This window comes from Pteropus vampyrus, unplaced genomic scaffold (assembly GCF_000151845.1).
Source record: "Pteropus vampyrus isolate Shadow unplaced genomic scaffold, Pvam_2.0 Scaffold44, whole genome shotgun sequence".
In the NCBI taxonomy this organism is placed as follows: domain Eukaryota; kingdom Metazoa; phylum Chordata; class Mammalia; order Chiroptera; family Pteropodidae; genus Pteropus; species Pteropus vampyrus.
In genome coordinates, this window is record NW_011888825.1 from 2,593,096 (window position 1) to 2,615,791 (window position 22,696).

Genomic DNA, 22,696 nt, shown 5'->3' on the forward strand with positions numbered 1-22,696 from the left:
ACCCCAAGAAAAGATTTAAAGTGCTGTACTACACAGATCATGAAAAATTGATTATTAATTTTTAGGTGTTTATTCATCTTTGTTGGCTCTACTTTTAAGTGCATAGATAGCATTATTATTGGTACAAAAATGATGCAAGAATTTCTTATGTTTTGGACAGTGTTTGAAATATTCAGTCAATTCAAGGATGCTAATAATGAGTAAGAAAAATGTTTTATTTTGATTTGAATTTAAAATTTTTTGTAATGTGTGATTTTAACATTTCTGTGATGACTATTTTTTTGTAACTTTTAAAAGTATACAATAATATATGCTTACTGTAAAAAATAGTAAAACATACAAATTAACAAAAGAGAGATAATAATTATTGTACTCTCACTATCCAGAGATAACCATTGATAACACTTTTGTTTATCTTTCTAGATGTTTTTCTGCATTTTTTAAAAAAAGGATTATGCTTTATATATTATTTTTAAGTTGCTTTTTTCACTTATTATATTGTGAACATAGAACATCTTTCTATGGCAATAAATGCATACTGAAATGGCTGCATGTTAGCATTGTGAGGATAGACCACTATTTATGAAATAAATTCATTACGAATCATGAATGCCGACTAGCAGTAATGATTATCTCCATGAGTTTGAACTTATGAGCTTCTTTTTATATTCCATAAAGTTAGCTTTATGTGCATACATGACACATAAATATTACTTGGTGGCTTATTCTTTCTCTATTTTATTTGCTTATCTATTTGCAATTTGGAGTTGCAAAAGAGATGATGGCCATCAATGTTGTATATATGATTAGTAGAGAGTTTTCTGTGCTCTTTTATAAAAGTTTCTAGATCTTGAAATTATTTCAAATCAGCATGATCATGCCAGCCCATAAATATTTGTGAACCAGCTAGACCCCAGTAGGTACTTACTGATGTACATTTTCCAGAATTCCAGGAAGGGACCCTAGCCAAGATTACTTCTTACTTTATAAACAAGCTTATCCTCTCAAATTGTCTTAAGCCTCAGGGAGTATATTTGCTCATCCATAGTCCTGAATCTCACCTGGGTGTGCAAGAGTTGCACACGCTCATTAGCATCCAGAAGCTCTTGCTCTGCCACCCTTCTGCTCCTCTCAGTCTGTTCCAAGGATGCCCTTAGCTCTTCAATCTCAGCCTGCAACAGGTTAGCTCTGCGCTCAACCATTGACAGTTGTTCTTTAAGGTCATCTTGACTTCTTATGGCATCATCCAAATGTAGCTGAGTGTCCTACACAGAAAGAGAAAATGACTCTTATTCATGCTCCAATTAAAGCAAATACAAATTTAGAGTCATGTATACACATGATCTCCATAACTTAGAGTAAGATTACACAGGAAAAACCTGCAAGTCCTTTTAATGACAAATCTTTTGTAGCCTATGGTAACAACTCTCAAAAGAACATGATGGTATATTATTTTAGATCACAAGTCATAGAAAAATACTATGGCTTATGCTACAAAATTTTGAATCAGAAAAGAATCCTTAGATATCAGCTAGTCTGATGGTGTTATTTTATATATATTAAACAAATGTAGTCTAGATAAGTGATTTATGCAGTGGCATGTAACTACACTCTCTCATCACTTCCACTGTCTCCTCATGCCCACTTTGTCTTCTCTTCTGATGATAAAGTAAACTGTGTTCTGTGCTTTCCAGAATTAAGCTATTATTTAGCTGTGTACATAAAATTTTCAAATCATATTTAGATGATATATAACATATAGTCCTTCTAAAATATTAAAATTTGAGTTACATGATAATACCCAGACTCTATAACACCATGTGAGTTTATCATAATATACCTTCAGTATTCCTTGTGTGTTTCTAAGATTCCTTATTGCCTCAGCAGCTTGGCGGTTGGCATGGTTCAGCTGAATTTCCATTTCATTCAGATCTCCCTCCATCTTCTTCTTGATCCTCAAGGCATCATTTCTGCTCCTGATCTCAGCATCTAGGGTACTCTGCATCGACTCCACGATTCTGAGATGGTTCCTCTTTAGTTGGTCAATTTCTTCATCTTTTTCAGCAATTCTCCGGTCAATCTCAGATTTCACCTGATTTAACTCAAGTTGGATACGAAGGATTTTGCCTTCTTCATGTTCAAGGGATGCCTTTAGAAAAAGGGGCATTTAGGTTATCTAAATGTCAAGATCAGATAGCTTTTTTTGGTACATTATGATGATTTCTTCAAGAAGGCATTAAAAAAAACAGAAAAATTTTCATATATCTTAATTTAGCTTATGAATTCTGCATTCTCAAGGTATAATTCAGTTTTCTCACTGAATTATATGGGTTATCCCCTAAAGGTTTGCAATATGATTCATCTCAGTTGCTGTTGATTTTTCACCTTATTTGTAATGCATAAGTGAGCAAACAAAACATGTACCTCTGCTTCCTCCAGGGCAGCCTGTAGTTCACTCTTCTCTTGATCTATTTGCTTTTTTACTTTCTCTAATTCATGGATATGTTTTCCTCCCTCTGCAATTTGCTCAGTCAGGTCAGAAATCTCCTCTATGGTTTAATAATAAAATACCAAAATCAGATGAGAAAAATGAAACATTGAGAAGATATCATTTTTGAAATAGAATGATTACAAAGACTCACGCTGTAGGTTCTTATTCTCTCGTTTTAGTGTTTCAAGTTGGTCTAGAGATTCCTCATAGGCATTCTTCACCTTGAACAGCTCAGTGCTGAGAGAACGAGACTCCTTCTGGGAGGACTCAAGCTCAGCCTGAGTTTCCTCATACTTCTGTTTCCATTCTGATAGGACCTGGAAGTACATTGGAACTAAGTGTCTGTATCATGCCAATTTCCCCCTAGAAAGCTGGTCACTGTGGGCTACCTTGTCAAAGTTCCTTTGCTTCTTATCAAGAGCCGCACAGGCAGCATTAGATCTTTCCACATCAATCATGAGGTCTTCTACTTCATTCTGGAGCCGCTGCTTCGTCTTTTCTAGAGAAGCACATTTGGAATTCACAGCTTCCACATGTTCCTCAGCATCCTGCAGACGCTGGGCCAGCTTCTTCCTGAAAAGTTGGTCAGTGTGAGTGACTAAGAGTAGAGTCAAAGTTATTGCAGTCGACTTTATAAAGCTGCTAAGAAAGCATATTTTTCCCAAGAATTTTTGCTCCTTTGTCTGCAAGTTAAGGTTTTGTAAAATGTCTTCTCAATATCCATTTTTCTGTTCTAGAATTACATTTTCCCTAATGAATTCTTATTTTTATCTAAGGAGTCGTCAGACATATTTATGAAGCCATTTGTCTGTGTGTGGTAGAGGAAGAAGAAGTGGAAGTGGAGGGGGATGCGGTAGAGAGAGAGAGCTAGAGCGAGAGCGAGAGCGAGAGAGAGAGAGAATGGACTTTAGATGACTGAGCAATGTGAGGATGTGAGGGTGAGGAAGAAGTGACCACATGAAAAGGAGTCATATCACCAAAGAATGTTATCATTGAATAGGATTCTTAAATTTTCTCGCATGGTCCTCTTTGCAAATGAGGAAACTGGTCCAGAGTGGCAAGTTCAAGGTCATACGATTAATCAGTAACTTTCTGGGTTTGGTCAGCCCAGACAATAAATATTCCATTATTATACTTCTCAAGTATCATCCAATTTTTACTGCTTTCTTCACCAGTCCATTTAATTTATGCCCTCTCCCAGCCCACACTCTTATCTAGAATACTCCCTCTGCAAATGCTTGTCACACTCTCTCATTTTGTATGAAATAAATTTAGGGAAGCTTCCTTCACTGGGAATATAATGGTTATTGTCCTTCCATGTGTAACTCCCATGAGTTTTATCCCACAAACTGTGTGTTATTAGTGAATAAGTTCCTTATATTAAAGGAAATTAATTTTACTTAATTTATAAAGGATATACTGATAATTATTCATTTTAGTGGAAATAAATTTAAGATGCTTTTGTAATATACCAGAATGGGGAGAGGGCTGTGGTCACAGCCCATTCTCCAACGGACATACACAGGGCTATAAGAAGAAAAATATAGTGGAACCCCCACTACTCTGCACTAAAATAGGCTGAAATCCTTCACCTATCTCCATGCCTGGGATAGATTCCTTTGTTTTTCCTTTGAGTGTTTTTTTAACATTTATTTCTCTCTGCCTGCCTCTCTCACTAAGAGCCTGTACTTGGCCTCCTCCAGCTCCTCTGTGCGCTGGATGGCGTCTGTCTCATATTTGGTCCTCCACTGGGCGACCTCGCTGTTGGCCTTGGACATTGCCCTCTGCAGCTCAGCCTTGGCTTCCTGCTCCTCCTCATACTGCTCCCGCAACAGGTCACAGTCATGGCGGGAGGACTGGAGGGCGTGGGCCAGGGCATTCTTGGCCTGAACCAACCAAAAATTGCAATGTAAGTTTATGTTCTGATCATCGATATTCTCTATGTGAACTTCAATAGTGTCTTCATGCTACAAAGTTCAAGTGATTGAAAGTGTCAACAGGAGAATCGCACCTTAGCCTCCTCTTCTAGTTGCCTCTTTAATTCTTCAATCTGTTGTGTAAATGCTTGTTTGCCTCGGGATAGCTGAGAAACCAGAGCATCTTTCTCATCAAGCTGTCGTGAAAATTCACCTGTGAAAGACAAAACATGAGTGATTTAGTTCTAGGTTGTCTAGATGAAGAATAATTGAAATAAAGAAATAACATTAGAGCTCTCTAATTTTATATAATGGAAAGATAACTCAAAAGCTTTGGTACTATTGAGAAGGATATTACTTGCTCCTTCAAAAATGTGTGAGCTTACTTTGGTATTTGAGGATTTGGTGGTTTTTTGTTTGTTTGTTTGTTTGTTTGTTTTTGAGTAATGCTGAGGCAATAAAATTTTCCTCAGACAAAGGAGCTTAATTTTTTCCAGTTATAGCTTATAAACTATTCTTTTTATCATCTCACAATAAAAAGATGAAAGAATAAAAATTCAATGGTAAATGGGTAGACATGGTTCAAGAAATGATTTGTATTTGGTTCGTATGTGCAGGTGGAGGCTTGCCTTTTATCTTCCAGCACTCCACAGGCTGGTCATATGTTTATTTACTAACCTGATTCTGTTTGTAAACGTGCTTTCTGGGCCGACAATTCATTTATTAAGCGTTGTTGCTCCTCTTCCTTTGTTTTCACTTCACTGAGCTGGTCTTCTAGGGTGCGGCACATTTTCTCAAAGTTTCCCTGCAGTGGGAAGTACAAAACAGCAGCGATGATACATTGCTATTTGCAAGTCTGGGATTTGGTGACCTGCAACTAATTATGGAAAGAACCTGAGTTGTATTTACTTTTCTATCTAACTCAAAGCCCTGCATGGTGCCTTGGATGTAGAGGCAGGTTTTTTTTTTCTATAATTGTACTTTTTCATGGTATTAGTAACAAAGTTTAAAGTGATTTCTACAAATAAGATATGAAGTCTGAAGTGATAGAATTCAATATAGTACTGCCTATTATGAACAATTTTAATATTTGAGATAACATCTAAAGTGTGTATAGTTAGATTAGATATAGTCATATATAAACTTGATCATTTTGAATTGTTGCAAATAAAAATGAAAAGGGGACAAATTAATAAAGACCTTGGCTTTGGAGACAGTCTCCATGTTACTAGCAAGGTCATCGATTTCCATCTTCATCTCACTCTTCTCCTTCTCTAGCTTCTGCTTGACCCTCTGCAGGTTGTCTATCTGCTCTCCGAGCTCAGCCACACTGTCCATGTGCTTCTTCCGAAGAGCAGCTGCTGTGGCTTCATGCTGCAGGGTGGCCTCCTCCAGATCCCTGCGCATTTTCTGGAACTCAGCCTCCCTCTTCTTGTTCATCTCGATCTGGGCTGAAGTTGCCCCACCAGCTTCTTCCAGCCGCTCGCTGATCTCCTCCAGTTCCCGAGAGAGGTCAGAGCGTTGCTTCTCTGCTTTGGCCCGAGAGGCCCGCTCTGCCTCGATTTCCTCCTCCAGCTCCTCAGTGCGGGCCTGGGAATGACATCGACATTCATGTGAATTCATGGCAGTTTTGATTCTTGTAATGCCCAGAAAAGGTGGAGGTAATGTACTTACCTGTAACTCCTTGATCTTCTTCTGCAGTTGCATCCCAAGGGCCTGTTCATCTTCAATCTTGCTTTGCAGATTGCTCATTTCAAACTCTTTCCTGTTAGAAGAACATCATTAGCTCACTGTTGATTCTCTTAACAGTCTTCTTTTTTATGTATAATTGAAAGTCTTTATACTGCTGGTGTTGAGGAAGTGAGTAGTACATGTTTTACAAGTCAATAATTACTATTTTTATTAAATAGAAAAGTAAAAAATGTCATTGTTTTTTTTCCCCCATATGCATGAAGTAATATTTTAGAGCTCTTTAAGGCATATATTTCATCTGAATTGACAGAAAATAAGCAAGTTACAATCGAATTATATCATACTCACTTTTTGAGTTTCTCATCAAGTTGCTGTTTGTCATTTTCTACATCCATTGTGGATTCTTGGGCCAGTTTTAGGTCACCCTCCAGTTTTCTCTTGGCTCTTTCTAAGTCCATGCGAAGTTTCTTTTCTTGTTCCAGAGATCCTTCAAGCTAAATTTATAATGGATTTTATTTATTTCAGTTCTTAAACACTGAACCTTATGTTACTGGCCTTCAAAGATACAGAGAAAATTTTTAAAAGACACAAAATACTCTGAGGACCTTAATTATTACTTGCAAGCTAGCAGTTAAAAGTTTATGAGCATTATTTATGGTTACATGTTACAATTATTTTGCCTTAAGGGGAAACACAATATTTTTCACACTTACATCATCCACTTGCTGCTCTAGCTTGATTTTAGCTTTGGTCAGGGTGTTGACTTTGTCCTCTTCTGCCTGCAGGTCATCCAGGGTCTGCTGGTGGGCCTCTTGGAGGGCCTTCTTCTCCTTGGTCAGCTTAGCTATGGTTTCATCCAGGCCTGCCATCTCTTCTGTGAGGTTTTTCACCTTCAGATTTGAACAAGTTACAGAAATGTTAATGACATTTTGTTGTCTTGATGAAAAACATGGTAATATCTCAGTATGACATCAGCCTGATGGAAAAAGGAAACCATAAGCTAACCCAGGCCAATGTAGCTAAAACACATCAGAGATAAAGGTCAAGATAAGTAGATAGAAATGGTAAAGACTAAAGATATGACATAATTATGGCAGTATTTTCCTTTTGTCTTCAAGAATTTAAAAATAAACTTTCAATTAAATACTTTAGTAACTTGTAAAAACTCTAAAATGGATCATGTATTATACCTTGTTCTCTGTTGCATGCTTTTCCTTTTCAACCTTGGCCAGTGTCAGCTCAAGGTCATCAATGTCTTTCTTTAGTTCTGAACATTCATCCTCCAGTTTCCTCTTCTTGGCCGTCAGCTCAGCATTGATTTCTTCCTCATCCTCAGCTCTTTCAGTCACCTCTTTGATTTTGGCCTCCAGCTGGATTTTGGCTTTAATTAACTGGTCACATCTTTCCTCTGCATCAGCTAAGCCTTCAGCTTCCTAAAGAGGGAAATTAAATATTTCTATTTGTCTAAGCTATATCTGTAAACATGTACTAATTTATTAAAAGGAGGAAGAAACTTCAATGGCTCAACCAGTTGGTCAACACATATGCCAACTAACTTGCCAACTTTTAAAAATCAAAGAGAGAGAATGTTAATAATTTCAGTCTAGTGTAAGTATAATAACAGATTTCCTCTAAATATCCATACATGGAAGGTCAAATCAGGAAAATAAGCCTTTTGACAAAATCTGTACCTTTGCCACCTTGGAAAAATCACTTATTCATTCTAGGACTCAACTTTCTTACATTTAAGGAGGGATTGATTTAGCCTTTTCTATCCTGATTAAAAACAACATAACTTCTATTTTATTCATAAAAATATCCACTAAGGAAAGACCATTCTAAACTAAGAGAATTTTCTACAAAGAAAAAAAAATGTCTATGGATATTTTTATGACTTTGCTCAGTGACAACCAAACTGTGTATGAAAATACATGTGAACATATGCAGCATAATTTATGACTTTGTATCTATTGCTTCTTTAGGTCTGAGTCTTAGTATTTTTGAAAGGCAAACAATTACAACAAGTGTTTAAGTGGAAACCATTTATTTATAAACCTTAAGAAAATTTTCATATCAAGTCAGACAGTGTTTGGATGATGAGATGTTGCTGAACTATGCAGTGTATAATACTCACAGCTTGAACCTGGAGTTGTAGGTCATTTTTCTCTTGCATCAGAGTTACCATTTTCTCTTCAAGTTCTTTCCTTTTTGCCTCTGATTTAGCCAGATTTTCTTTGGCTTTCTCAAATTCTTCCTTCATATTGGCCATCTCCTTCTCTGTCTCTGCACTCTTGAGTAAGGGCTTGATCTTGAAATATAGCTTCATCCAGGGCCAGTGCTTCACATTCATGAAAGCACGGATATTGTACTGGATGCAGAAGATGGACTCTCTGTAGGAAAGGAAAAAAAGATGCAAATGAAAAAGAATGTGGAAAGTGACAATCTCCCAACAAAAGTAATGACCATATTGGATTCAACTAAGAAAATGTGGAGAAGGAGGACTTGTAGTTGGCTCCGTACCTCCTCTCCATCATCTTCCTGAACTCCACCCTCATCAGGTACCCTCTGCAGATGGCTTGAGTGCGTGTGATGAGTTGAGCCAGTTTATCATCTCGCATCTCCTCTAGTGTTCCCAATAGGCCAGCTTTAAAGAAAACCTTGTCAAAAAACAAGTTAAGTATGTTATTTCTATTCTTGAGAAAATCTAAAGGAGCAGAAATTCTGATAGAAGTTTGCATTGGTGATACCTTGGTATGACCGAATTTGTACTGGGTGTGGTCAATGTCAATAGACCCTAGAAGTTTCTCAGAAGCCTTCTTGCTGTCAATGAACTGACCCTCTGGAATAGCACTTGCATTTAAAACCTTGTATCTATCAGAATAAAAAGAATATTAGAATGCGGTTTTTCTTCACTGAAATGGTAGCTATCATTGAAAAAATTATAGATTGATTTTTGGAGAAAAAACTGCAGTCTGATAATCAAACAGCACTTTATGTAAAACTTGCAAAGATAGGGTGAAAAACTTATGATAGTATAAACCAAGACTTCTTTCTTTTATGATCACTTTTCAAATAATTGCATTTCGGTGTTCAAAGAAAAGTTAAAAATGTTTAAATTACATGGCAATTTTGATATAGACTAGCATATTGAAAGGGATAGATAATGAGACACAAACCTCTGTTTGAAGTCTGCATAAAGGATTCTGCTTGGGAATCCCTTCCTGCAGATGCGGATGCCTTCCAACACACCATTACACCTCAGCTGGTGCAGGACAAGTTCATGTTCCATGGCCCCTAAAAGAAAGATATGTTTTCTGTATAAAAGTCTAATGAAAAGTCACACCAGCGTCTTATTTGGATATTCAAAATATCTTACCAGGAGTTTTGGTTTCATTGGGAATGAGACAGCGTACAAAGTGGGGGTGAGTGCTCCTCAAGTTTGTCATCAGTTTATTCAAATTCTCCTAAAGCCAAGTGAAAAGTTTTAAAATAACTTCTGGTTGCATCTACTTGAGAGTTCCTATCAATGATCTGTAATCGATGTACTCCCATTTCACATTTTAATGAGCTGTCTCAATGAAAAACAAATCATGCTAGCCAAAAGAAATCATATACAAGCATAGCTACAAAATTACAGATTATACAAAACCAGTCAACTTCAGTTTATTTTTCTCAAGCACGGCCAATCATAGAAAATTTGTATTGAGACTTTGGTCATATGAAATAGATGTAAAAGAATACAGCAGTTGCTTTTAAGAAAGGGTTTGATTTCATGTGAAATTTGTTTAATACCGGACCATTTAGATTTGGGGCTTAAAGAGGATAGAGTTCACTTATCATAAGGTTTGATGTGAAGAGATACATTTTGGGTCTTTTTCTTGTTACATTTTTCCTGAGACATTTTTCAGATTTTTTTTTTAGTATATCACTATTCTTTTCAGTTTCACTATAGATTTCTTAAAACTTTTTCAAGTTATGATAATTTAATTTTTTTAACAATAATAATCCTTGGAATTTAAGAATATACTGTACCCTGAAAAGAGCTGACACTGTCTGGAAAGAAGAACCCTTCTTCTTGCTACCTTTCTTTCCACCACCACTTTCTGAAAAAAATATAAAAATTAAAATTATTTGCAACAGCCTTTTAAGTACTATTCATAGACACCAGGACTGCCAAAATTCCCTTTGGAATTCAAATTTGCACTTATTCATTTGTATCATTCCTGCTCTTCTTTCCGTATCTCTACTTCAACTCCAAGTTTGGAAAATATAAACATTGGCTCACTACATAAGCATTCAGGAAAACAATAACAACAATAACACCAACAACAAAAGAACTGTGTATGGAAAGGGTAGATTTTGGGAAAGGATGGGACTCCTCTAACCAAATCAGCAAAGTCTATCCCCTGGAGGAAGTGCCCAGAAGACAGAATAGTAATGCCTCCTTAGTGCACATGTCCCCTAGAGAACACGCAAAGTTGCATGCTTGGTCCCAGGTAAGTGAGCTTCTGCTAACCTGCAGGGAAGTTCTATTTCCTGTGCTATTTGCCTGTGCTTTCGCACTGTTACTTGTACATATGGTCATAGGGGACTTAAAAGAACAGAACTTCAATTTCTCAAGCACTAGTGCCCTGACAAAGAATATCCTCATCTCCAACTTAGCTGGATCCTTAAAGGAATCAGTACAATTAAAATGTTAGAAATGAGCTATAAGATCCTGAGCATATCACTGAACCTCTCTGAATCTCCATTTCCTTATTGGTGAAAGGAATTCATAGCGTCAGTTTTAGTTCTGAAAGTCTGTGATCGTAAGACTAAATATACTTCATTTCATTAGATCTATACTGGCCAGTATTTTCACATTAAGTTTTGCTACAATGGTATCTGTCCCTGATAAAGAGTATATTTCTGTTTTGTGGCTCTTACAACATATTCATGATATTAAAAATGACCTGCTTCAGCATTTGGTCCCCCAGAGAAGAGAAGAGCCAGAGTCTTCATTCCAGACTTCTGGTATAGCCCGACCACGGTCTCGTTCAGGGGGTCCTTGTTCTTATCAAGCCAGCCGGCAATGTTGTAGTCCACGGTGCCTGCGTAGTGCACCAGCGAGAAGTGGGCCTCAGCCTTGCCTTTGGCAGGCTTGGGCTTCTGGAAGTTGTTTGACTTTCCAAGATGCTGTTCATAGAGCTTGTTCTTGAAGGAGGTGTCTGTAGCCTTGGGGAACATGCACTCCTCTTCCAGGATGGAGAAGATGCCCATTGGCTAAGAATAGAAAAAGGGGAACAACAATGATGAGTCAGAAAAATATGCTCCAATAATTTATGTACTTGGTGAAACCTGAAAATATAATGTTCCAAAAGAAGACTTGGAATGATAAGAAATTAAATAGGCATGATACTACTTTATTGCCTCTTCTCTACTACTGAAATATAAAACAATTATGTACCAAGGACATACAGGAAATATGTTTGCTAGAAAGACTCAATTAAAAAAAAGACTCAATTAAAAAAAGAAGACCATCTGTGCCACTTGAAAAACTTTATGTTCAGAGTATAAAATTAAATCTCAAAACTACCATTCCAAAGCTGAATTCTTTATCCCATAAATGTATATATCTACATACTTTCTTCCCTATTGACAGTATAACTTCCTTCACCTCAAATCTAGATATGACAAAAGTATGAAGAGAAGAGAGATTATGGATAACGACTAGAAATGATCCATTCCCAAGCGACAAATACATCTCATGTAGTAGCACTAAAACTCTTTGTACTCTAAGCTATGTTCTCCAACACTGTGGAGTTAAGTGATGATAATTTGGTTTTGCTTTGTAAGCAGATTGACTCTTTTCAGTGGCAAATTTGATATGAAAGCCCGAAAGAAAATTCAACATTGATGATTTTGCTTCAGTCACAAACTGTCTCCTAAAAACTATTTTGGGTGCTCCAGAAACTGAAATACTATAGAAAAAAAAAACAACAACAAATACCTTTCTTGAGGACTATATAGTTTTGATGAATAGTAGAGATATTATATCATTTAATTAAAATATCTTTTCCCCAAATTGGGCAGACTAGTCTGCTTTTACATTCTCCTCTCTCATATTTTTATGAATTTTGACATTATTTGAAGTTTTCCTATATGTAGTTCCATTTACTTTTCTCTTTCCACTGCTTAAGGTTAGGGTTCACACATGACAATGTGCCTTACTGATATCGATAGGTACATGATGAGTTCCTACTACACTTTTGAAAGTGTTTTAATGATTATGAGTTTTAACATCTTCAGAACTGATATAACTATTGTTCTACCCTTTTAATAATGGGGAATCCAGGTCTCATTTTCCAGGTAAGGCTATAGAGAGTTTTGGTGTTTATTTAGTAGTCATCAATTTACTCAGCAGTCATCATAGTCTTAATGACTACAATGATTGAAGAGCTAACCTTTCAACCTTTAAGACATCTTTATATATCCTGCCTTGATATACATGAAGGATGATGTACACACAATACACATCATCATGAATTCACCAGTTAATTACAGTACTCAGAGGACTAGCTGTAATTTCATTCCTTTCTCCCATATGCATGAAATCATGGAGGAATAACAGAGAAAGAAAATGGAGTGATTAGAGGGACAAACGTGACTGTGTATGTGTATGTGGTAATCATTTTTCTATAAATTACTTTCTTCATTAATAACAGATCACTTGTGACACACCTCACAACTGATCAGAGTATACAAGTATGTCATAAAACACCACTGCTTGTTCTTTGAAAATTGGGATTGTAGTTAAACATAGGAAGGTAGACTATTTGTTTTTCATGTTTTGAAGGTTTGAAAAGTCATACAAACCTTCTCAATGAGCTCAATGCAGGCGGCCAGATCCATCCCGAAGTCAATGAACTCCCACTCGATGCCTTCCTTCTTGTACTCCTCCTGCTCCAGCACGAACATATGGTGGTTGAAAAACTGTTGCAGTTTCTCATTGGTGAAGTTGATGCACAGCTGCTCCAGGCTGTTGAACTATAGAAAATGATAAATATAGGAAATTACTCATAATTTCAGTATTTGAATCTACAGAGCAGCTGCTAATATTTCCTTCCAAGTTTAAGACATTTTCAGTTATTAAATTACAAAGATTCAGATTGTTTTCTTAATATGTGAAATAATTCTAAATGAAGAAGAATTGACTCCTCAGTTCTTTGATAGTCAAATAACTTCATGAAGTCATACACACGAGACAAAATGCTGTTAAATGAGGATATCTTTTAATTTTTCCCTTAGAATAATTTAAGAAAGTGTTTCTATACTCATCTGCTTGGATCCCGGATAGATGTTGCCTATTTTAACATTTCATGGACCATTTTTGAGGCTTCTAGATTTGAAAGACTAAAACCCTCTCTCTTTTTCTATTTATATCTATTTACTGGTTTTCATATCTCTTCAAAGACCCTTCCGTAGCACAAATTCCATTTTTTACTTTTGTAAAGATGATTTTGAATATTCTAAATGACTGAGGATTTGCATTTGCTAATTTCTCATCAATTCACTACTAACATCAAAGATCTCAAAACCAGCAATGTCCAAGACCCCGATGAAGTACTGCCTGGGCTGCTTGGTGTCCAGCTGCTGGTTGATGCGGGTGACCATCCACAGGAACATCTTCTCATAGATGGCTTTGGCCAGGGCACCCACTGAGTTGTACACCTTCAAGAACAATGGTAGTTTAGTTTTTGGATTGAAAACAATAATGGACCCCTGAGTCTCTTGTGGTTTAAATGAATCTCAGAGGGTTTAAGTCGTTTACCTGCTGCACAGTCTGGCCTTTGGTGACATACTCATTGCCGACCTTGACCCTGGGGTAGCAGAGGGCTTTGAGCAGGTCAGCAGAGTTCAGACTCTGGAGATAGGCTACCTTGTCAGCAACTAAAAGGAAGAAAGGATAGATGATGTTATGGCTGCCTTGTCAGCAACTGCAGAAATGAGGTGAGAACACTGAAACCAATCACAGCTTACACAATATAAGGTATGAATGACAATGGCACAAGAAAAAAGTTTCGCTCAAAGAGTAATGTATAAATGTGGCAAAAATCTATTTATTTGATGATACCGCTTCAAAACCATTGCCACCTTTCATGCTAATTTTAGTCATTTTTTTGAGATGATAATTTGGAACTTGGGGAATTGATGCTCTGTGTGATATTTAAAACATAGCTAAAGTGGACCACAGAGAAAAATAATTTGAGGAACTCTGACCTAGATGAGTAGTGACAGGAAAATTCAGATCTGTTTCCTTGCCCCACCCCACCGCCAGTGCACGTGGGCACATGAATTATTCACTAGAATAAAAAAATGTCTTAATTAAATAGCAAATACTAGCTTGCAATAACACAATGAAGAACGGAATGGGCAGAAATCACTTCTCCATGCATCTGCTCAGTTAGGTAAAACACCAGGAAGTGTGTAATTCCTTTTCCCCGATACAGTCTCCCATCATCAGATAAGTCAAAGAGAGCAAAAACATAGTCGATGCCTCTGAAGAGCTGATGGTGTCAATTCTGTCAATTGAAAAATATCAACAGGTAGTGTGGTACCTTCCGTGCCATCTGGCTCAGCTTGCTCTTCCCTTTGCTTTTGCTTGAATTTCATGTTCCCATAATGTATCACAGCTCCTGTCAGCTTGTAAATGGCCACCTTTTCATCAGTGCTGAAACCCAGGATATCCACAGCACTCTGGAAAGAGTCGAATTTAACTCACCTCACAATTATTACCATGGCAGACTCAGGACACTCCTACTTTTTTTGATCATGCCTTGTCATATTTGACTAACACTTTGTCATTTTCAAGAGACACTCATACCTATCACCATTTTCTTCCACATAGCAACACCAACAGGTATGTATTGGTCTTTCCATTGAGTTATGTGGACAGTAAAGACATAATATGACTTGTCCACACTCACTCAGCCAGGACTCAGACATGGTTTTGGATACCGAGGCCAGCATTTTTTCCATTTCTCCACATTAGCCTGGACTTGCTGCACATACTTCTCTTAGTTTCATTACTTTCCTTGCTCTTTTCACTAGCCTCACAAATCTATTTGCTCTTTCTTCTCCCACATTGTCCTAACCTAATACATAATCAAAATCTATCTTCTCACCCCAGTGGGCATGGAGGATGCAGTTGGGAAGAGGATCTGAGGATAACAGCAGTGGCTTGAATTTTTCTCCATATGTCTATCAGGTCACAGCTGCCCATGAGATGCCTGGCAGTGAACTTTACCTGGACATTATTCATGTAGGGAAGAGACATTTATAGAAAGTACTTTCTCCTTTTATGGAAGTTATTTTTGAGTCTTTTTTCTCTATTAGATTATGATTACCTTCTTTGTTGCCATGGGAGGCTTTGGAAAGTCTTGTACAATGGGGGCAGGCATCAGAGAATGTAGAAGAAAGTATGTTTATTTACCACACTTGTCTCCTAAGACTCTTTCCTCAGGTTATTACCTTCCAGTTCCAGTTCACTGACTCTACCTATTTACAGAACTTAGACATTATTACAGAGGTCCTGGAGCAAGACTGCTACATCTTTTTAAACTTCTGATATTAGGGAGTATTTCTCAATTCTATATGTTTCAACACATGAATATAATAATATTATAGAGAGTAAGAGCTGATATTTATAAGATAAGGGCAGATAAGTAGTTTATAGACTTCTTGAAAATGATATTTTAAAAGAAAAGTATATTTGCAAGCAACTTTAAATCCTATGTTTGGAATTCTGGGATATTCCCACTGGTATTAAAGTTAAGAATAATCAAAGAAGATTGATTATTAATAAATTTAAAAGAAAACATAAAATATGTATAAAAAATAAGCCAGAATAAGTAATAATTCTTTTTTAAAAAAAAGAGGAGGAGAGAATTTCTTGTTCTAAAAATAAATGTAAAGGCTTCATGGACTCTGCAAAAGAGTATTTTTGAGGTAGACAATCCATTTCTTCTTACATTACGTAGGGAGGAGAGAGTTATATTATTTGCCCACAGAGGTATATTCAAAACAAAGTTTGTGTTTACATCTGATTATAAAGGAACTGTGGGAATATCTGTTATAAAAAAAAAAGTGGCTTTTCCCAGATTCTTGGGTGTAGGGTCTGGCACAAAATAAACATCACTATTGGAGTAAAAAATTGATCAAAAATGACTGATAAGAAAAAAAATAGAAAGAGCCAATTAGCCAAAGAATGACAAAGACCTAACATTTATTACAAACACTTAAAATTTCTAACATACGATAGAGGGACCATTGGGTTATCTTCTAGGGTAGGAAAGCCTGAAAGGTAGTATTGCCTATTTACAGTCTTTTTGCTAATGCTATCCACTCGTAATAGAGGAGAGTGTTGTATACTGGAAAATAAATTTGCCTTTTTCTTTTTTTTATTACTTACATCTGTGGCCATCAGCTCTTCCTGATCATCAATGCTCGGCACTGTAATTTCACCTTGACTGACGAAGGCAAAATCATATGGATTGGTGGTGATCAGAAGCATTTCTGAACACATGAAAAAGAATAAATATATTCAGAGTTACTTTGGTCATCAAAAACATTTCAGAGGGACTTCTTAGAAAGACTGTTATTGTTTTTTGGTAGAAATTAAATTTCTTACCAATAAGCTCTGGTTTCTTGTTGGACATGATTTGATAAAATATGTGGTAGCTTCTTTCAGCCTTCAGCTGGAAAGTAACTCGGGACTTCTCTAGCAGATCTAGAAGGTAAATTTAAGCACATTTAAAAGAAAAGTCCACAGTGAAAAATGAAATGTTTGAAAATTTCATACAACATAGATAAGAACAAGATTTTAATACATATCCCCAAATAAAAAGATTCTCAATCACTGATATTTATTAACTTACATGTTTCAATATCTGCAGAAGCCAGTTTGCCTGTGGCACCAAAATGGATCCTGATGAATTTACCCTTAAAGAGGCAAAGGAGGACTTGTTATATATATTAAAAGTCAGATACTATTTCTTTAGTTATGGAAGAAATAGATGAAAAAGTATTGCTGCCAGATGTACAGAAGAGGCAGTGCTGATTCTCACATGAAAAGGAAGACCAAGAAACTTACAAAACGAGAGGAGTTGTCATTTCTCACAGTCTTAGCATTGCCAAAGGCTTCCAGTAAGGGGTTGGCGCTGATGATTTGATCTTCAAGGGTCCCCTGAAGAGAATTGAATAAGATAGATAAAGGAACTCTAGAAAAGATGAGATGCAGTCTGCTAAAATAACTTCCCATTGACCTCTCACCCCCACCTTTCCTTTTTCCCCCTTTGCAGTATTCTGTATCTTTTGGGTAAGATTTTCTAAAGTGAGTGAGAAGGAGGACAAATTGGAGTCAGGGGGACACTAGAGTGACATGGCATTGATTTCTATGTCCTTCAGCCCCATTTTTTTCCTCCTAACAAATGGTTGTGAGAACTTCTGCACACTGAACCTGCCAATACATCTCACTCTCATAAAGTCCTTCCAAGAGCGATTTTCCAAATCTGGCATTTCATGCAATTGGTTGCCATGATTCTCAAGTACCATGGTTATGTTTTTAAAAGTCTATTAGATCTGCCATCCTCGGATGAACATCATACCCACCTGCAGTTTGCCACCAGAAGCAGGTTCTTCTTTTTTCTTCTCTCCAGTAACTGCAATTGTTGCAAAATACTGGATGACACGCTTTGTGTTCACAGTCTTCCCTGCACCAGATTCTCCACTGTCAAGTCCAGACAGAAGGAAAAGTCAGAATCTAAGGCTGTAGTAGTAACCACTACAAGTATCAAAACTCAGTAGAAAAAGGACATGAAATGTACATACGTAATCAGAATTGACTGGTTCTCACGATCTGTGAAAGAGAAACCAAAACGAAAGATAATGTAAACAAACAAACAACACCCTCCCCCAAATTTAGCACATAAATTAACATGGTACTTGTAAATTCAAAATTGTCTTTTAAAACTGCCCATTCACACAAAAATAATAACTATAGCAAATAACTTTGCTTTTTAAAAATACATTAAAAAAATAAGTAGCAAAAGATCTTCGTATTTAATGTGTTAAACTTCCATTAACTTTAATGTGATAGAATATATAATACATTATTTCACCATATTATCCATGAGAATAAAGTATAACTATCAGATGGATGAATAATAGTTTCATGTCCCATTTGCCCTGTAGTTCATAGTTTAAAATCCTGTCAAGATATTACTGTCCTATCCAAAGTTTTATATAGTAACTATGGTAACTTGTCACTATGAAATTTCAAAGTTTACTTTTTAGAAGAGATAATATATTAGCTATAATTAAAATGCACAGTTGATGCCTAAATTTAGTTAAGTTTTAGCTGGAATTCACATTAATTAATTTGGATTTTAGCATAGACATCTAAGCAAAATTCATTATATTTTTGGAACTGGTACATTTTTATTCTAAATATATATCCCAAGTTTTATTTGTGCTATTTTGTTTTTTTTTCCTGAACATTTTATTCTCAAAGTACTGGCCCTATGTCTTCTATGTTATCAGTATACAAATATTTTATAAGTGGCTAAGAAATTGTAACTATGGAATCACTCACCGGTCAGCATGAACTGATAGGCGTTGTCAGAGATGGAGAAGATGTGGGGCGGGGCCTCCTGGCGCTTTTTGCCTCGGTAGGCAGCCACCACCTCGGGGTTGTACACTGGCAGCCACTTGTAGGGATTGACCGTGACACAGAAGAGGCCCGAGTAGGTCTGTGGGAAATGACAAGGTTGCTCAATCAGCAGTCACCTCATTAATCTGCCTTGGAAATGTGGAGAGAGGGGCCTAAGTACTGTATAACTTCTCACCAGTCTTTATGGTTTCATTCATTTGCTGCCTCCCTCTAACACCCACCGCTGTACAAAATGATTCAGTTTTCCAACTAATTCAGTGTTTAGTAAATGGCTTTCCATATTATCAAATACATCAGAATTTACAACATTAACCAAATGATTGGTCAAAGATAATATTGCAGTAGCAAAGTCTGAAAATAAAGTTTTTAATTTGTTTTAGCTAATACAGTACACGGAGTTATTTAAAAATAATGTCAAGCGGGGCACTCACGTAGATCATCCAGGCTGCATAGCGCTCTTTGAGGTTGTACAGCACAGCGGGCTCATGCAGGTGAGTCATCATGGCCATGTCCTCGATCTTGTCATATTTGGGGGGGTTCATGGAGAAGACTTGATCGTCCTTAACTGTGACAGTCTGTAAAGAAAAGAAGAAACCAGTGTGTATCATCAAGTAACAGAAGAGGATCAATTATGCCTCCCTCCGGTTTTTTTCTTTTCTCTTTTTTTTTACTCACAGTTCCACTTTCAGTCTTGGCTGTCACTTTCCCCCCTTCCCTGCTCTGCACTGTTGCTTTCACATAGGACTCCTTAGGATCCGCCACAAAGACAGAATTCTTGGCATCAAAGGGCTTGTTCTGGGCTTCAATTCTCTCCTTTTCAGATTTTCGGAGGTAAGGAGCAGCCTCCCCAAAAACGGCCATCTCAGAGTCGGAACTCATGGTTGTGAGTTATTGATGACAACACAGCACCAGATGTGTGTACCTAGAGGGAAGAAACAGAGCTGGATGATGATCCAGAGTGCAGGTGGACATTGTCTTGCTGCTTTCGTGTTAATGTGCTTCATTGGCTATGTTTATGTCCTCACCCCTGCTTTTAGAGATCACTCCTGTGTACTATATAGAGGTTCTGAAAGATCACTGATTTGAAAGCCTTAATTGGTGGCTTGATTTTTGTGACACTTTAAGCCTGCATTTTATCTTCTATATCAGTTGAGAAATTGATGTTTCAATCAGCAACATTTGTAATGCCCCAAGTGTGTTTAGAATCTTTTTTTTCCTACCTGCTTTTCTTCTTTTTTCCTTTTTCCACACCCCACCTTTTTTGACATTGTGATATAAATAAATGGAAAATAACTATTAACAATGGCTTAACGATCTAAATAAACCTATTTAAAAACTCAAATATTTAGGCAAATTTTCCTCCTGCCTCAAATTTTTAATGTTGGCTTATAAACTGGATGTAAAACTCATTAAAATTAAATGTATGAAAAGGTAACATCTATTCTTTAAGGACATAGTCCAGGTTGAAAACACCTAATTAGCACAAGTAAACTCCCAGTTAACTGACAAGTATTAGGGAAGTAAAGAGGAAAATAAGTACAATGAAAGCTGAAAATCCAAGAAATAATTTTTTCTTAAGTCAAAATTAAGTATCTTTTATCAATTTTTAAATTGTGTGAAGATCAGAAATATTATCTAAACAAAAGATTAAAAGTTTCTTGGAGAAAAACATCTGAATTTTTAATAAAACTTTTGTAGCAATTGTATATTTTGTCTATATTTCTCTTTGTTTCTAGCTGGATTTTAGCATACCGATAGTTTTTATCTGATTCTTATTGTTTTAGGTCTCTTTTGCGTGCTCTGTTTCTTCTTCCTTCTCTCATTTTAAAAATACTAATCCTCCGAATATCTCTCCTGACATGGGCAGCCAGTATAAAATTTCAAGCCAAATAAATAAATGTAAATTTTTCTCGCTGACAAATTAATTGTGAGAAAATAAGTCCTCTTGCCCTGATGGCAAGGACAGGATGAGTAACCAGAGTTAAAGAAAGTGATCTTTGTGGAGCAGAAGAGGGGATGGTTTGTGGAAAGCAGTATCTTGATTGCCAACAACAATAGCCTCAACTTTTTATAGGCTTTCCAGAAGGAGTCTTGGTCTTTTGTCATCAGCATTGAACTTCCTCTCAACTTATAATGTTAGATATAGAATTCGCTACATACTGTATCTCTGAAATCAATGTAGTTCATACTTGTAAAAGTCTCTTGATGATACAGTAAAATTTAGACACTTTCAGGGGACAGATATCGGAACGTTTAATGTTAGGGTTTTTTTCCTTCAAAGGAGAAATGTTATTCTATTACATTGTTTTTTATTTCAGTGTTTGTTTTTACACCAGACAATTCTGAATTAATAATACAGTGTAGCCACAAAACACAGAAATGATGTTACCCTTCCCATCTCATATCTGAATCAGTCACAAGCCCCCAAGTATTCTGAGGCTTGTTGCAGTGAGTTCCAGAATCCACCTGCACGGTGATAATTGCCTGAAGTTCAATAAGCAACATTCCCACACAAAAAATATGTTGTCTATTTTCTAAATGAATATAGCTGCTGTATTAAAAATAAACTTATTTAAAATAAGTATTAAATATATAATAGGGTTTCATAATTATGTATATTCCTAACATAATACAAAAAGCTCAGGTCCCAATGTGGACTTGGAGGCGGTCCATTAAAGTTTTCGTTCTATGGGAGGAGTCCTTGGAAGCCACTGACTTAGATCATAGATGGCAAGAACCGAAGGGACCTTAGCAGTCACCTAGAAGCCAACATCCTCATTTTACTGATGAGAAAACTAAGGCTCAGAAAGGTGAAGGGTCATTCGGTGTCACAGAGGTACAAGTGGTGGTGCTCGGACATAAGCCCTCTTCTTTTAAGTCCAGGTTCAGTGTTAATTCCACTGCAACACACTATTTCAAGATACAGAAATGCCAGCTGCCTTGACCCAGGCAACTAGAGTCAGTGAAAAACCTGGATTGGCACCTAGAAAATTTGACTTCCGTATCAACCCATTATTCATGTTACCATTCCATCTCTCTGATATATCTTTATTGGTTAAGTTGCAGCAGTTCACATTAAATATAACATGATCACTGCATTCTTTCTGAAGTTCTAACAACATGTAAAAGAGAAGAGTAGTTAAATTTTGTGTGGTTAAATGATATGAAAAGTCAAAATTTTATGAGAAGATATTTTTAAAGAGCAGCTCTTCATTGTATCCTATTCCCAATACTAAACTAAGAAATAAAGTGGTATTTCTTTAAGACATAGTAATACAGAGATCCCTTTGTTCTTTAGAGTGTAATAATAGATTACTCTTACCTCTCGTTCTACCAGATGGAGAAGGTGTCAGGCTCAAAGCAGACAACTACTGTTGAAAGAAAAAACAAACAGGAGAATGCAGATTCTTTTATTTTATTTTTTTCCATTTAATCACAAAATATCAGTTACTATTGTGCACAATGTCATCCTTAGGAATGTTGGAAAGAAAAATTAAAATTTGGGAGATAGTAGCCATCTCCCTTAAGTGAATAATTTATCAGGAGTGTAAAACTAGCTAAGTGTTCTTCCACGTATACATACCTTAAAGAATTTTGAGGAAGGACAGGACAGATACATCTCGGCTCCACTTTTATAGAGACCATTCTGCAAACACAGCAGCCACCTCAGCTGTCCTAGCTGGGAACCTACTTGGCAAAATCATCTTTTGGCAATCTCTTTGCACAATATTCACTGACTGTGGCTGTGAATGGATATAATTAGAAATATTTTTTGTCACCTATAAATAATTTGATGGAGGATGATCTAGGATTTTTTACAGGCATTTGATAGGGGATGGGGATTCAGGGCTTCTAAGGCTGTTTCTCCAGCTTTGCTGTTTCATCATT

At 36.6% G+C, this 22,696-nt stretch overlaps 1 protein-coding gene across 2 annotated transcripts in view; it reads right to left on the reverse strand.

Moving 5' to 3' along the window:
* The window catches only part of LOC105291267 (myosin-4), a 25,693-nt gene extending 3,286 nt beyond the window's left edge, over positions 1-22,407 (reverse strand). Inside the window, exons 1-35 of one of the 2 annotated variants that reach the window (XM_011358959.1) lie at positions 22,392-22,407; positions 22,131-22,179; positions 19,484-19,730; positions 19,240-19,383; positions 18,731-18,887; positions 17,968-17,995; positions 17,749-17,866; positions 17,231-17,323; positions 17,016-17,079; positions 16,769-16,867; positions 16,550-16,653; positions 14,697-14,835; positions 13,910-14,028; positions 13,660-13,809; positions 12,955-13,125; positions 11,052-11,361; positions 10,132-10,202; positions 9,476-9,563; positions 9,276-9,393; positions 8,847-8,970; positions 8,620-8,756; positions 8,234-8,489; positions 7,290-7,532; positions 6,813-6,989; positions 6,448-6,593; positions 6,082-6,172; positions 5,608-5,997; positions 5,086-5,212; positions 4,503-4,621; positions 4,181-4,377; positions 2,881-3,064; positions 2,643-2,808; positions 2,425-2,549; positions 1,841-2,149; positions 1,062-1,265 (exon numbers count right to left, since the gene is read on the reverse strand). In XM_011358959.1, coding sequence (XP_011357261.1) covers positions 1,062-1,265; positions 1,841-2,149; positions 2,425-2,549; positions 2,643-2,808; positions 2,881-3,064; positions 4,181-4,377; positions 4,503-4,621; positions 5,086-5,212; positions 5,608-5,997; positions 6,082-6,172; positions 6,448-6,593; positions 6,813-6,989; positions 7,290-7,532; positions 8,234-8,489; positions 8,620-8,756; positions 8,847-8,970; positions 9,276-9,393; positions 9,476-9,563; positions 10,132-10,202; positions 11,052-11,361; positions 12,955-13,125; positions 13,660-13,809; positions 13,910-14,028; positions 14,697-14,835; positions 16,550-16,653; positions 16,769-16,867; positions 17,016-17,079; positions 17,231-17,323; positions 17,749-17,866; positions 17,968-17,995; positions 18,731-18,887; positions 19,240-19,383; positions 19,484-19,687 — 5,172 coding nt within the window. In that variant the 5' untranslated portion in view covers positions 19,688-19,730; positions 22,131-22,179; positions 22,392-22,407. Of the gene's footprint in view, positions 1-1,061; positions 1,266-1,840; positions 2,150-2,424; positions 2,550-2,642; positions 2,809-2,880; positions 3,065-4,180; positions 4,378-4,502; positions 4,622-5,085; positions 5,213-5,607; positions 5,998-6,081; positions 6,173-6,447; positions 6,594-6,812; positions 6,990-7,289; positions 7,533-8,233; positions 8,490-8,619; positions 8,757-8,846; positions 8,971-9,275; positions 9,394-9,475; positions 9,564-10,131; positions 10,203-11,051; positions 11,362-12,954; positions 13,126-13,659; positions 13,810-13,909; positions 14,029-14,696; positions 14,836-16,549; positions 16,654-16,768; positions 16,868-17,015; positions 17,080-17,230; positions 17,324-17,415; positions 17,421-17,748; positions 17,867-17,967; positions 17,996-18,730; positions 18,888-19,239; positions 19,384-19,483; positions 19,731-22,130; positions 22,180-22,391 lie in introns of those variants that run through there. The other variant, XM_011358960.1, reaches the window with a different exon arrangement.
* Positions 22,408-22,696: the final 289 nt, after the last annotated feature.